The 15,620-nt window shown below is 42.8% G+C and overlaps 2 protein-coding genes across 2 annotated transcripts; both read right to left on the reverse strand.

Moving 5' to 3' along the window:
- Nucleotides 1-1,415: 1,415 nt before the first annotated feature.
- LOC104432886 lies at nt 1,416-7,432 on the reverse strand. Its single transcript, XM_010045459.3, has 15 exons — nt 7,279-7,432; nt 6,101-6,296; nt 5,860-5,971; nt 5,682-5,780; nt 4,815-4,919; nt 4,448-4,531; nt 4,237-4,352; nt 3,916-4,017; nt 3,710-3,823; nt 3,532-3,588; nt 3,337-3,403; nt 3,174-3,227; nt 2,710-2,784; nt 1,963-1,998; nt 1,416-1,812 (listed from the first exon to the last, which is right to left on the reverse strand). The coding sequence occupies exons 2-15, from the start codon at nt 6,118-6,120 to the stop codon at nt 1,720-1,722; spliced, it is 1,134 nt and encodes a 377-aa protein (XP_010043761.1). The 5' UTR covers nt 6,121-6,296; nt 7,279-7,432; the 3' UTR covers nt 1,416-1,719.
- A 3,122-nt stretch (nt 7,433-10,554) lies between these two features.
- On the reverse strand, nt 10,555-15,342 carry LOC104432887. Its single transcript, XM_010045460.3, has 4 exons — nt 15,160-15,342; nt 13,895-15,053; nt 12,002-12,675; nt 10,555-11,873 (listed from the first exon to the last, which is right to left on the reverse strand). Exons 2-4 carry the CDS (start codon nt 15,007-15,009, stop codon nt 10,852-10,854), a joined length of 2,811 nt encoding a protein of 936 aa, XP_010043762.1. The 5' UTR covers nt 15,010-15,053; nt 15,160-15,342; the 3' UTR covers nt 10,555-10,851.
- Between the last annotated feature and the right edge of the window lie 278 nt (nt 15,343-15,620).

Here is a 15,620-nt window from a genome sequence, read left to right on the forward strand (position 1 = left end):
GTTGGCAAAGTTCTGGCCATTTGGACTAGCCAAGACTCCACAAAAGTAACCTAGTGAATACTCAATACAGATAAAAATGATGCGAAAAATAGAAATATGAAATTTCTGTATATATTAGTATATAACATTAAAGAGTGGATGAGCCTATTTATAGGCTTTTCTGAATGATTATATAAAGTAATAGAATAATATGACATCAATTACAATCAATTGGGGCCAACTAAGGAAGATAATGCACATTCTCTGAGAGATATACAAAATTAAGGGAACATCTCTAACATTGCTTTCAAACTCAAGGTGATATAGGAAAAAGTCAACTGGAGTTTGGTAGCATCCAAGTTTCGTTTGCCACGAAATGTTAGAATCCGATTTGTCTGAAGGTGCCAAGTCTAGTGGTAGTGTCCATTTTCTAAAGTAAGCGGAAAAATCTCGAACAATAACCAAAGCTAAGGACTTGGCGGCAAATATGAGCAACCTGATTAGTGTGGCTGGCATTGTACCGTGAAATGGAGTTTCTTCAAATAATAATGACTCTGATTTCAAGATAAGAACAATGCGAAAAATAGAAATGTGTAATTTTTGTTCGATATATCATTCTAGAGTACATGAGCATTTTATAAGCTTTACTAGGTAATAATTTAAACTAGCATAATATTATATTATTAATTACAATCATCAATCAAGGAAGACAATATACAATAACGAGAGATATGCAAATTCAAGAGAAGATCTCTAACAAATACAAAATTTGGAGACCGTCTCTATTGAGATGAGATTGGTGCCAAGGGACTGGGATGGTTACTAATGAGGTTACTAGTTCAATACAAATCAACTCTCGAATGGGGGCCATGTTATAGTTAGATGATCCCGAGACAAAAGTAACTTGGTCAAAGGGCTTGCTATTGCCTTCGCCAATATTATGTTCCATTGTTTAAAGAATTTCAGCAATCTATAGTGATACTCTCCGAATGAGGATGATTCCGTTATTCACAAGACACCACCTACTAGCCACTACAGGAAATCTGCTTTTGAACTGCTGTCAACTGTTGTCTATCTATGGTATCATTATCATTTGTGATTAATGATGGATCTTTCTATTTCTCGAGAAATTGTTACATCCCTTCTTCATTTCCATTCGGGAGAGTGAAGTACTTTAGATACAAAATATTGAAATGCGTCTACCAAATCCCCGCCCGGATCTACCCCTTTCCTTTCTGCAGGAGATTGGAACTCAGATCAGAGAAAATTGCGGTTCATGGGTTCCTACCCATTTTGCCCTAGGCGACACGTGCTTCAATTATCGGGACAAAGGGTCAGTGCTCTAGTTGGCTCGGGGAGATAGCTCAGTTGGCAAAGCATTAATTGAGAACACTAGCTAGCCAGCCATAGATTAACCAGGCATACAACACGAGATATACAGATAAAAAAATAAGGCTCCTCTCATTGATAAATAAGAGATATGACAACCCAAAAAAAGGCCGGTGCCTCGCTAATTCAGTATTGCTCTTCCTCCCCCCTTGTCGGCAACAAGAGAGGCGAAGTTCTGCTCTACTTAAAAACTGTCTGTACAAAATCATAATGCAGCTCTCAAATGTGCGACCACCTTAGCTCCACGAAAAGCCACATGGCTTTATGAACCTCTTCAACAGATCTGATGTGTGGTCGTAAGGCATGTACACAATTCCCGTCCGGAAGGACAGATATAGAGGAAAGCCAAAATTAGTTCTTCGCAGTCGGAGCTAAATATGCCTTGTCTGCCTCTGTGAGGCGATTCTGGAACATGGCCCACTCACTTCTGCATCTTGCTCTGACCTGAAAGAAATGAAGAAACGGCAACAAATGAGCAACCAGACATCGAAATTTGTTTATTTTAGCGCTTCTTCAGGAGTGGTCGATAAGCAATTAAGATATTTAAACTGCAGGACATGAGTAGATAAAACAGCAATATTAAAAAATACATACTCCTTCCCATGGAGCTTTCCCTTTCTCCGACTCTCCCTGCAATTTGACAAAGCGATGCATCAGCCTATCAGGGTTTGTGTTAAAGAAAAATGCGTGGACAAATTTAGAATAGATATTTTATAATATAGGGAATAGGAATAATGGATCAACGAGAGATGACAAGAAAAACAGTTAAAAGAAGAGCAAGCCCCAAGCCTCCCCACCATATAGCTTCACACAAAGTTCTTAGTAAAAGCAGCTACGAAGCAGATTGGTAGTCGTTTAGAGGGCCATTACATGACCAACCTGGCAATAAAATTTACCCGACACATCCTGTTGATTTCTGGGGTACCATTGCCCAAAAGGCCATAAGAAAGACTTAAAAGAATCAACAGTTCACCAAATCTGGAAGCCAAAATTGGAAATATACCACCTTTCGCATTATGTCCATCATGTATGGAAGGAGAACAATTTCCACATTACTAATATGTAAGAACAGCATTGGGAAGTTGATAACAAAGTAGCATTAAGCCACAAATCATGTTAGTCTAATATTGATCATCGTGGTTCTAGATGTCATTTCTTACATCAAGAATCTGTATTTCAAGCAAGAACTTGCATGGAGGTATTACTAGAGCCTCTTTCAAAAGATTGGCTGAAAACAGACATTATGTAATGGTCGACTGGACTTAAATCTTTTTTTTCAGGTATCATGCAGAGAGTGAAATACATGAAACCACAGCCACACTACATTGATGGACTACTTACCTGACTGCCCAAGGAAGGGATTACTTGGTGAACAATCCATTGAGAATCAACAACACCAATCTTCTCATGAGCAGGCTGCAGAAACAAAAAGGAAGTTTTTAAGACTCACTATAAGCACGGGAGAGGACAAAAAAGATAAGTATGAATGGGAAAAAGCAGGTTAGCTTTCCATGGACCACATTACTCTCAATGGCCACATAGGGATCTAGAGCACATTGGAAGAGGTTTGTCAAAATCCGCTGTATTCTCTCACAATTAAGAACCCTAAAACTACTTCATAACTTGTTTTGAGCCCTTGTTTCATTACTTTCTAATGACAAAACTCTTCCCAAGGCACAGTACAATAATTGAAATTGTTTCAGATAGCTTCTCCTAACACCCCCCTTCTCTCTTCCTTTCACCAACAAAAGCCATCAGCATTCAATAACAAGAGGCAAAATCTATGAAAGCCAATGATTACAGACCTCAACGCATCGTCTGAGAGCAAAGTCCAATCCCCATCCATGCACCAGGTCATTCTAAAAGCATGTGTTAAGAATATTTGATCAGTATAAGCTTAACCATATATGATAAATGCATATCCAATTATCCATGACAGTAGCCCATCATCTTAGACAGAGCAGCAACCTGAATCATATGCCATACACAGCGCCAAGCTTCTCTCGAAAAGACTGGAGCCATAATTTCCACAAACCTATATCAGAAGTAATAAACATGAGGACTGAAAGTTTGAAAACTCGAACTGCTTCTATTCCCTTGTCACTATGAAGAACTCATGAAATGAACGACGCATACAATCCTAAGAAAATGATAGGGAATTACGCTGCACATGGAGGCAAATGTGGGTCACTACACCAGCCTGGTTTCTCTTCTGTATCCCTATTCATCAAGACAAACGAAAATTAGAAAAAATGTGAATGCACTTGGACTATTGAACAACCATGCAGATAGATACACAGACAAACATTGCCACACAGGGCGTAAGAGGGAGAGAGAGTACTTGTGCACTTCTCTGTCACCTCTCCTCTTTGTCATCTGCCATGTCAGTCCATTATTGGGCTCGAGACCTGGCTGAGATATCTCCAAACCATGTTTTTTGACCAACTGAATATACCTGGTAGATTGAATGTAACATGCATATAAAAACCTATCACTTTATTCCCCATGATAATTCGAAATAGCTTGTAATAACTTTAAATTGCTTACTTTTCCCCATTAAAATGTTCAACTCCAAGATCTTCGTCCCAGATGAAAATATATTCATAAGCTGCGACAACATCTGGATGCAAAAACCTTTTTGCGTACCACCTGAAGATATAGCTTAGGAATGTGAAGAAAAAAAAAGTGATCGCAAGAATGCTAACGTATAGTTAGCTAGATTTAGCAAAAAGGAAAAAAAAAACATATAGTTAACTAGAACTTGCAGATAACTTATTTGTTAAAGTAGGAGACCATCTACTTTCTAGAACTAACTTAAGAGGTGATGCTGCGGAGAAATGAGAGCTATAAAAGGTGTTCTCAACATACCATTTGGTCTGCTTCTTCACACTGATATGAATTGCATCCTTTGACCACTCGAACTGGTCCCATTCACTTACCCGACCATCATAATGAAAGAGTAAAATTTGGAACTCCTCTGAAAACTACCAAACAGATGGAAAATATGCTATCTCAGAACTCTTTAAGAATTAGATGACTGTGCATGGAAGATCTATTGTTTAAAGTGCAGTCTTAGAACCTTTCTAATTGATGCTTCAATGTTACGCCTCTGATCAAAACCCACTGTAAATGTAACCAAGTATTTTGGTTTCTTCTTCAGGTCCTGCACATTTCACTACAAGGTTATTGCTCCACAACAGTAAAAACCTTCTATAAATTCCTCATATAAAAATAAAAAATAAATAAAAAAAGAACATTTTAAGGGCATACCACACACAATGCAGATCCAAAATACGTCCTCAATAATTAGGAATGTATATTACAAGTTTATTAGGTTGACGAGCTACCATAAACAAAGACCCCATATTTTCCAAAGACTTATTACCCATTTGTAAATATACGCAGAAATAACGAGCAAAACTTGGATGACAAAATAAAAGTCATACCTCATTAGGTTCACCCCATAATCTGCGCAAATAGAAATCAGTTTCTGATACAATAATATTTGGGGGCAAAGACTCTGCGCCACGAGGATTTGTCGGAACATATATCTGAAAACAGAAAAGAATGATCAAAGTCCATGTCCATCACCATACATTCCAGCAAAAGATAAGCCGTTCATCATATGATCCTGATCAGGCATCCAGCTTTGCACTACATAGCGTGAAGCATGGATGCAATATAACAGTTAAATACAATGCAACTGATCACTGACAACTTTAAGCTCTAATGCATATTTCAAACTCTTATTCACAAATAGTTGTTCATGGGCATCAATTAAGTTAAGTTAGGTTTCTCACAAATTATTTTCGCCTCACATACAAGACTAGAATCAGTGGAAAACGAAGACCTAACTGAATTTACGAGTGTCATTAGCTAAATCCAGTATCTGTTCCCAAAATGTGTGTGCAAAGGCAGGGCTCACTTTGAAGCTATTAAGAGTCATTGGTTCTATAGTAGTCATGAATATACATTTGCAAAAGGAGTGAAAAAAGAAGCTACCTCAATCCAACTGAATATAAGCACGTTGAACGTGAAACATGAGGGTGAGAAAAACAAAACTAGCCCATTACAACTACTTCAGAGAATATGCACCGAAAAAGACTAGAATTTTCTGGTTATGAACTGACAACTACACCGTCTTAGCATTAACAGATGAGCAAAGACCAAACAAACTAATGAACCTCTTAAAAAAATAAGATATATTTGCACATAGGTGAAACGTCACTAATGACTCCTCTTCCAAGTATGAGATACACAACAATCAGTGACAACTGGAGAAAGACAAAATCAGAAGCAAAAAGGCATCATACCTTGGGGATGCTGCCTAGATTATCAGAGGATTTGCTGATGGATCTACTTTCATCACTGATCAGATCAAGAGATGAGATAATACTTGAATGGAAGTTAATCTGCAAGTTCAAATAACCAATGGTAAGCAGTGAGCAATGTGAACCTACTTATTTTAAACAGCATTAAATGAGCATATACCTTTGTCAGAGAAACAGATGGAAAAGAAATGCCTATGAAGAACCCAAATAGAACTCCCAAGATAGTTGCGATGATAATTCTGGCCCTGTCGTTTGATTTCTTTAGAACTCCACTGCAGACCGAACAAGGGCATCTTAGGCAATTTCAAAGCTCGAGCATCATATCTAAATTGGAAAGGCTTTAAAATATTCAAGGTTGATATGTTAGGAACATCAGCTAAGACATAGCATGTGGAACAAACCTACGGTGCATTGTCCCCATCCTGATGTATGCTCGACTCTCACATTACCAGGTCAAGAATAACATGGAGACCTTAACTAGATCGATGAATTCTGAAAAGACTATCCACACAAAAATACAACAGTTCTTCCAAGGTGTCCGCCTCTTGTAGAAAAGGTGCTTCCAGCTTCAAAAACCGATAACGAAATATGCAGTCCCTTCATCGTGAAGAAATGATCATTAACAATGGAAAAATGGTGAAACTAGATTAAAGAAAATCCCCATCATAGCACAATATACCAATACACAACAAAACCAGGAATACTTCCGAGTTTAGATTATACATCATGGGAGCAGCGGAAAAAAGTATGCTTCAATTTCATTCCTCGATTGCAAGGAACTCTGGCAAACGGCCAAAACCAATTCATTTGACAGCTATACTCCCTTCTCCCTAGTCGATTTTTTTTTCTAATATGATCGAATCCACTAAACGAGCGGTAATCTTAACTAAGAAACAAGGCAATTTATCCACAAAAGTATAAATCGTAGTCCACGTATGTTTTCAACGTGCGGAAATGAGCTGCTACTAAATCTTACTGCTCTGGAACGGTCATAGAATGAAATGCCCAGGTACTAAATAGAGATCTTCCCAAATTCAAGCAGAAGGTTAGATTGAACTACTCCAAATTCAAGCTAATTCGTCCTCTCAATGTTCAAACAAAACAAGAAGAAGAAGACCATATCTATATCCTTTTACATTAAACGGGCCAAATGACCGCCCAGATCGCTCCATGTTCTCCGACTCAAACGTCCAACCAGAAAAGCTCGAGCTGAAGAGACACTACCCTACGCGCCATTCATTCCACTTCAGCGAGCTAACGCGATCGCAAACCTCCGATCCAGAACGCAAAAATCAAGCGACCTCCAGAACGTTGGGAGAACACGAGAAACGCCGCGATCGGGAAGGGGATCGTCATCAATAAAAACGGACTTAAATCGCGAAAAAGGCGCCTTTCCGTTCCAAAAGATCCTCCGCCATTCTCGAAAAAGAGAAAAAGGCAAAGGCACCGCGAGGCGGCAACCGCGTGGAGCCAACAACGCGCAGCGCCGCGTTTCCGGCGAGGCGAGGCGATTCGCCGGCGACATCGATCAATCTCGAATCGCAGAAGCAGAGACGAACTCGGAAGAATCGACGCATACCTGGCACCTGCTGCTCCGAGATCTTCCGGAAGAGAGAGAGAGAGAGAGAGAGAGGATGGATGTTGTTGTTCGCTGCCGTCTAATTCCGAAAACAGCAACCGAAAAAAAGGGGGAGGAAAATGGCCTCGTAACCTCGCGTGACCATTTTGCCCCGCTCGGCGTTTTTGAATTCCCAATCGGGGTCCCCGTCGCGTGTTCCGCTAGAATTCGCCACCGTTGCGCGCGGGCCAACGGGAAGGCGCCACGCGTACGGGATGATTGTCGCGTCCCTTTTCGCGTGCCGGCGTCGCCTTGTGACAACAAATTCAACCTGGAAAGCTGGTGTTACGCATGGGGTCACGTTGGCGTTGCGCCCTTGGGTCAATGACCAATCGTGAGAAGCCACGGCGGTCTAGAGTTGGGTGACCACCTTACGGGTACTTTTGGTTCGACTTTTGAACCAAACATATTACTGTATTTATGCGAAGGAATCTCATAAAAAGGCATGTCGTGTTTGGTAAAGACTTGTTTATGGTTTCCCTTTTGTAAAGCATAGTTGTGTTGGGAAAATTTTAAATAAGGACACATGATAAAGCTATTTTGTTAAATACTGTGAATTATTCACTTCCGGTCATGTTGATCTAGTCTTACTCTAATCTTGTTGGTTACTACTTTTATCGTTGCCCCCAACTCCCTTGTCGTTCCTTACCCATCGCCACGACTAGCTACCATTTCAATCCTTCCCGGTGTCCATCGAGAGTGGTGAACATTTGATTGGAAAAAATGTCACTTGCTCAGTGATTGAAGAATATTTAGCTAATTCGCGAGCTAAGATCTTTATTTGAGATTGATTTTGCCACTTCGGATTCTTATTTAAAATTATGTCAACTTTAGACTTTATTTGCCAAAATGACTCCGCTTTATGTTCTTATTTGAAATTTCCTCAATTTTTTTTTTTAATAATGAAAAGGAGAATGAATGAGCTCAACTATGAATCTAGATTATCATGCGACCTTAAGAGAGCTAAATTTGGAGACCATGTGACCTCATGAAACTTCAGGTGATTGCAGGTAACTAGTTGCTGACGTCACACCACCTTAGGCAAGCTAGACACTAAGGCATGCAACCTTAGGTGGGCTAGATGCGGTAACTAAGCAAATCTCAACCAAGGTTGTGTGACCATAAGTAACGAGTTATCTATGTCGTGCGACCCCAATGTTGAGTGAATGATATGATGCTACCCTCACTAGAGTTAATAGTGTAAAACCAAATACTTACATCTAACAAGAAAAAGGTGCGTTTAGTGATAATTGAACATAACCCATCCCCAAATCGCCATTATCTTGAGCAACCTTCTTGAAGTGACGAGCCAACTTTTTCTTGGATTATGGTGCTAACTAGTTTGACGTATGAATCTTAATTCGAATGATTTACTACTTCTTCTTTTTATTTTTTTGTAAATAACTAGCATTTATCTTCTTATCTGTAAATGGATTTATGTTAAGTCTACCATCTGTATAAAAAAAGTACTTAAAGACTCATCATGAGATAATTGACAAATGGAAGAATTTGGCTACAAATTAATTGCAAATCCACATGTCTCCCATTCAACGGTGAATGTGCAATTTTTTTTTTTACACTAGTAATGGTTGAAATAATAATCCTTTGTAAATTACCAACTTCTATAATAACTTACTAATTTTTATTTGTATAACTAATCAAGATTCAAAATCTACTAACTCCTATATAAAATTATCAACCTTAACTTGAAAGATTATTAACTGTTATATGAGTTATTTACATTTGTTTTACTTTTTTTTCAAAGGGATAATCTCACAAAAAAATTGTAAACTTATTCCCATGCCAAACCAATATTCCAAACTTCTTTTCATCTGGTTGATATCCCTAAGCCCCGAAAACGCCTTATGTCATAGTTTCGTCCATATTGGATTTAGAAAATGCGATGTCATGCGGTATCCATTTTTCAAATTATCAACTTTTCTAATAATGCACTTATTTGATTGCCTAAATGGCAATTTTCAATCTTAATTTTAATAAGGTATCATCTTTCATTCGATTAAATTATTAATTAGTTTAACCACTGGGATTCGCCCCAGTGGCCACCCTTCCAACATGGAAGGGGGAGATGAGGGGTTCAAATCACCACCTTCTCAGGAGGGATAGGGTGGGAACGCGTAAGTTTTAGAAATGGGTTTCGACTCCCACGCCCTGCAAGAGGCAGGACAAAAGTCTGAGAGTGAGTGTAGAGAAGGAATAGAGTAAGATTGACAAAAAAAAATTATTAATTAGTTTAACATAAATGACCTTAATTTAATTTATTTATCATTGTATGTTTAGTTGTTTGTAAATGAACTTCTTATTAGGTCAATTGTTGCCTAGGAACATAAATCGGTCAGTGCTTCACTTACTAAAGAATCCGAATTCCCTTGGCTGAAAATACATTGAAGGCAAAAACCGAGTTTTTCCAAAGCAATCAGATTCTCGAGGAGCGCCATTTCAAGAATAGAACCGTGAGCTTTGATAGACTCGTGAAAACTTCATTAGTTTGACATTACTAACCTTAATTTAATTTATTTATCATTGTACATTTAGTTGTTTGTAAATGAACTTCTTATTAGGTCAATTGTTGCCTAGAAACATAAATCGGTCAGTACTTCACTTACAAAAGATTTTGAATTGCTCATTTCATCAAAGGCAAATGAGTACAAGATCACCGAATAAATCACGCTCGATGGCCAATAAGTCCAAATCTATTAATAACAAGCCTTTTGGCCGAAAACACATTGAAGGCAAAAACCGAATTTTTCCAAAGCAATCAGATTCTCGAGGAGCACCATTTCAAGAATAGAACCGTGAGCTTTGATAGACTCGTGAAAGCTTCATTATTTTGCTCATTGAAAACGGGAGGAACACTAGTCCCCATCATCGAATGAAAGCTGTGCAAGATTGTCAAATGTGCATTCGAGAAGCGCGGTTAATGGTTTTGCCTATCCAGATTTAGATAGGTGACCAAATCGCGGTGGGGATGTTCTAACTGGCATTGCGTGATACGATTTCTGCCGGTTTCAGCTAATCAACGCGGAGCCGAAACTAGTCGATTCGCAATTTGGTATGGTTCAGATTGACGCAGACAGATGACTGACATGCAGGAATCTCAGAGGGCCCTTCTCGGAGGCCCGAGGCTTGGCCCGTTTTGCATCTGGAAGTCAACCCAACTGAGGGTCCAAAACAGCCCAAATTCATCGACCAAAACATAAAAAATAACGTGGGGAGAGAGAGAGAGAGAGAGAAAGCTTGCATTGAATCAGCAGGTTGCATTTATCGATTTTTCACTGAAATCAACAGGAATGCTTAATCCCCCAAGCGTTAGAAGGGGAGTCAGTTCACTGACCAAGCATTGTATTAGTCCCCCGCACGGATCCAGTATCCCACAAGAACCAACTGACGAGCAAAAACTTTCTAAAGTCCAGCCACCAGCCCGGATGAGATGAAGGAAGTGTTTTTTTTTTGGCTTCAAGATTTTACAGGAAATAAATCCGTTGAAAGAATAACAAATTTGATTGGTCCGCCCCATCAGAACTTGGCGCACCGGGCCGGCAGGCCCGTCCCATGATCGACGGCCACGATCTCGGTCCTGTTGTCGCAGCGGAGCACGTCCTGCCCCAGCTTGGCGCCCGCCGCCTTCAGCCCTTTGAGCGAGAGCGGCTGGTTGAACAAGTTCAGCGAGGGGATCCTCGACGCCGGCGGCAGCTTCCCGCCGGGCAAGAAGTTCCTGAAGTCCTCTTTCAGCAACGGCACCTCGAAGTCGCCCTTGTCGTGCCTCACGACGTTGTCCTTGGCGCTGATGTGGGCGCCGGGCTCCATGTGGTTGGTGGAGAAGCTGGCCTGGTTCGGGAAGTTGGGGTACAGGCTCACGTAGCCCCGGAGGTACATCATGTCGATCAGGAACTTCTTCCAGGAGGCCTGCCAGCCGTTGGTCCGGGACTTGGGGATCTGGACTGGGTTTTCCTTGGCGTTCTCGGTGAACCTCATGTTCATGTACACGTAGAACTCCCTCCAATGCTTGGGGAAGAAGACCGCGCCCCAGCTGCACGGTAGCTGGTGGAGGTACGGCGTGTTCGGGTGGATGTGCTTGAAGAACTCCGTCGCGTTCCATTTCGGCCTCTCCTTCACGACCTCGACCAGCTTCGGGGTGTAGAGAGAGATCGACGAGAGCTCGGGGAGCGCGACCTGCGGGTCATAGTGATAGGCCAGGAGAGCGTACTTGATCCACAAGTAGTAGTAAGGGGAGACCTCGATGTCGTCCTCGAGGAGGAGGCCGAAGTCGTCGTCGGACGCCGGGTACCAGCTCTCGCTGACGGCTCGGATCAGGCCTCCCTGGATGATCCTCCGGCGGAGGGTCTTGGGGCCGTGCGGCCAGTCGAAGGAGTTCACCAGCTTTATGGTAGCCTCGTCGACCTTGCTGTCCATGTTGAAGCTGATCGGGACCTCGTCGCTGAGGTAGAAGGCGTTGCTGAGCGACGTGAGGAGCCTCCTCAGGGACGTCGCTCGGTTCTGCGTGATGATGTTGATCGAGATTCGCATACGGTTCCAATCTGCTCATCGCCAGAAGTTTGCGGGATTTCAGTCGAATGGTTAAAAACTAGAAACTAGCAGGTGAATAAGAGGTAGAAAGAAACCAAGCTGAGATCGATTCCGGAAGATAGCGTGTGAGAGGTCTTACTCGGCAGCGCCGTCGACCGGAGATCAGCCATCCAGAGCACCTTGGGCACGGAGGCCCGGGGCAAGAGCACCACCGCCGTCGTCCCATTCCCGTTGCTCTCCGCGGCCATCCTCAGCGCCTTCTTAACGTTCGCATCCAGGTCGGCCACCGCAACCACCACGCTCGGGTTGTGGATCCGGATCAGCCCCTTCACGCTCGAGTAGACCACCTGGAGCACCGGGACCTCCGAGTTCGACACCCCCGAGGTCGCCCCGACGGCCAGGTCGAACACCTTGAACCTCCTCTCCCTGCACACCGCCGGCGGCCACCGGAGCGCGGCGGCGGCTGCCTCGCAGGGGCAGAAGTCGCCGCCGGAGACGGCGAGGTAGGCCTTCTTGCCGACGGTGGAGCGGAACTTCTCGAGGAGCGGGGCGAGGGCCTTGACCTCGGCGACGGAGTGGGCGTAGAAGAGGGCGTCGATCCGCTGCGGGTACATCTGGGCCCACTGGGTGACGTAGCCGGAGGCGAGGGCCCTCCACCACTGATCGTCGCGGACCTGGACGATGTCCTTGAAGATCACCGTCGTTTCCGACACGTAGGCCAGCCGGTGCTCGCTGTCGCCCCACGTGTCCTTGTCGCTGGGGTCCACCGGCAGCACGTACGAGTAGGCGTTTCTGTACTTTTGGAGCTGGTAGCTGCCAAATACAACATCAAGAACATACTCAAAATTCATGTTCAAGGAATACGAAACTAACATCAGTAAATAAAGGAATCGGATATTAACTTGCAAAACTAGTGAAAATATATCATAATACTTTAATGTTAAATTATATGTGAGTCACTTTCGTGATAACAATCAAATCGCCAAAACAAGTGAATGTAAGAATACATCTAAAAGTATCTCTAATAAATTAAATTCAAGTCCTGTTAAAAAAAAAAAATTCAATTCAAGTATCTTTTTTTTTTTTTTTTTAAATGTATGAAGATAAATGTTCCACAATTATTACCGAATGTAACAATTTAGTGACACATTCATCGTCATATGTGACCATGTGGGATGTTATGCAAACCTTGCTTTTCACCAATGATGAACTTAAGTAAGTTTCCAAAGTATGAGCGTGAGCAATAATCCGATTAATTAATTGGCGAGCCGTCCAATTTTCTAAAGTCAACAAGAACGAAAAATGAGGATTGCCTAGGGGGTGCTGCTACAAATAGAAGGAGCGGTAGCTAGACATTAATGAATAATTAGGAAATTTAATGAATTTTATAATTAGGAAACCCTAATCGTTGACCTCGCCATTAATGAATGCCTCTGCTAGGAAGATTCTCAGATAAAATAAAACCTCCATGCACGCTATTTTAACAACCCCTTTGCGTAGAAAATGCTTACTTTCAGTTCAATCTCTCGAGTTAGAAATTTCCACTCGATCGGAATTATTTGCTCATGCTAACTTTTCTATTTTATTTTAGTCTTAGCTTCTAACTAATCTAGCTCGAATAATCAAACGACTACGCAAATTATTGTGACACGCCGCAATTGATTGAGCACAATTGGATATGGATGGAGACCGTCACACCAGAAATTAGTATAATTCAGTGTACATACTACGATGAACAGGTCACCTGCTCATTAAAATTCCTTTTTTTTCTAGTATAGTTTAGCAGTTTTTGATGATCTCAAGCCCTATTTTAATGAGAAGTTCCGTTCGCCACCATAATATACGCAGCCTAGAAAACTCTTTGTTTTGGGTTACTCAAAGTCAGCATTTCTTTGACTTTATCTAATGCATCAAATCTCACTAACCACTAGACGTTTCTCTGTTTATTATAAATTTCTAAAACCAATGAAAGAGATGATAAATCTCGTGATCCGATAGCAAGAGAGAGGATTCGTAATATTTTAGTACGTACCTAAGGTGGAGATCTTCACCGGTCATGAATGTGAAGGGCGTCTCGATGAAGAGCGTCTTCACGAGCTCGGCCGACAAGAACCAAGAGCTGGACAAGAAATCCACCTGAACGATCCGGTCCACCGTGATGTCGTAGGCCGGGTCGGGCAGATAGAGCCCCGCCTCCTTCGCCCGGAACTTCCGGTAGCTAGGGAACGTGAAGTCCTTCTGCCGGAACGGCAGGATCCGCCCGATGCTCCCGAGGACCGAGTTCTTGTACTTGTCGGTTCCGGCCACGTGCGACAGGATCTGCAGCATCTTCTTCCCGGGGATCATGTCATCGTCAAGGACGTACACGAGGTCGGCCTCCGTCTGCAGGGCCATCTGGAACCTCCCGTAGTACTTGAAGTCGTAGCTCGAGCTGATGAAGCTGATTCTCGAGTCGTTGTAGCTCTCGACGATCCTCCTCAGCGAGAGCTCGTTGGGGCTGCCGAAGGAGAGGACCCAAACATGGTGAAACGGGAGGGTTTGGTGGAGCAACGAGTCTAGCTGTGCACAGAGCGTTTTTCTCTTGAAGTGGTTCAAGATCACGGTCACTTTAGGCCGGTTCGGGCCCTTCAAGTCCCACTTGGACTTCATTGCCATGAGCTGAGCCAGGGTCTCGGTCCCGAAGTTCTTGCTCTGGAATGACAAGACCTGGTCGTAGAGCTCTCTCTTCAGCTTGATCATCACCGCATCGTTGGACTTCTTCTGCTCGAACTCGATCTTCTCGTGCTCGCACACCTCCGTGGGGCTGACCAGCGGAGTTATTTCGGACCCCAGGACGAAGTTGGCTGACTCTTGGTAGCGGCTCAGTACATGGGGCGGGATTATGAACTGCTTCCATTGTTGCGCGATGCGCGTGGCCCACGTGAAGTCCGGCTTGGACCGCAGATCGATCGCGGGGCTCATGTAGTACAGCAGGAAGGTCGCGTAGACCGCAAAGGCGAACTGCAGGAAGGTAAGGCACGTGACGAGGCGGCCTGAGCAGCTCCGCTGGGGCTTCATCTTGTTGGCCTTGTTGCCGTTAACGTAGTCGGTCAAGACGCCTTCCAAGTAATCCCCGCTTCTCATGGTTGCGTTTCGGACTAAACCCATTTCTTGGATTTAGCCCTGGTGCATACGCAAGACCCTGCGAGGAACTTAAAAAGAAAAAGAAAACAGAATCAACAAACCATCGATACAGTCCATACTACTTCAATGAGCGGAGGCATGAAATGTGCATAAAGATCAAATTTTGAGACCGACCCACAACTTCTATGATCCAAAGTAAGCGAATGACGGTTCGATATGTGCGGCTTTTGTGTGATTCCGGTGAAATGACCGATAGATATCTCAGTTCTGATTCAGAGAAGAGAAGGCGAAGGGTCAAGAGGTTTCTGAGGGATTTTGGAGAGTGGTAGACCACTGCATTTGAGGGTGCCATGGATCTTGTGCCTTTATAATAATTAAAAAGAGGGAGCGAAAAAAATGTAGAAATGAAGCAGCCCGCCCCATGAGAAATGGCACCAAAGGTCACATGGGCTAAACTTGTTTGTGTTCGTTAAAGAACTTTTAAAATTAATCATTGATTAAATGAAAGAAAGAAGAAGGTGGGGACGCGTTATCTTCACTTCTTCTCATACATTCCCACCCTCAAGACACCATTTTAAAGCCGGATTTGATGCCGGAGAATAGGGCTTCCCTTGCGTTTTTGGCACTTCGTTTCT

Source organism: Eucalyptus grandis, chromosome 2, assembly GCF_016545825.1.
Source record: "Eucalyptus grandis isolate ANBG69807.140 chromosome 2, ASM1654582v1, whole genome shotgun sequence".
In the NCBI taxonomy this organism is placed as follows: Eukaryota; Viridiplantae; Streptophyta; class Magnoliopsida; order Myrtales; family Myrtaceae; genus Eucalyptus; species Eucalyptus grandis.

Coding starts and splice junctions, on each gene's coding strand:
- LOC104432887 (XM_010045460.3), bottom strand. CDS start 15,009: ATGGGTTTAGTCCGAAACGCAACCATGAGAAGCGGGGATTACTTGGAA. Junction 12,676..13,894: donor GGTGAAGATCTCCACCTTAG/GTACGTACTAAA, acceptor TGTATTTGGCAG/CTACCAGCTCCAAAAGTACA. Junction 11,874..12,001: donor CCGGTCGACGGCGCTGCCGA/GTAAGACCTCTC, acceptor GGCGATGAGCAG/ATTGGAACCGTATGCGAATC.
- LOC104432886 (XM_010045459.3), bottom strand. CDS start 6,120: ATGGGGACAATGCACCGTAG. Junction 4,018..4,236: donor GTGAAGAAGCAGACCAAATG/GTATGTTGAGAA, acceptor CTATATCTTCAG/GTGGTACGCAAAAAGGTTTT. Junction 3,824..3,915: donor GAACATTTTAATGGGGAAAA/GTAAGCAATTTA, acceptor TCAATCTACCAG/GTATATTCAGTTGGTCAAAA.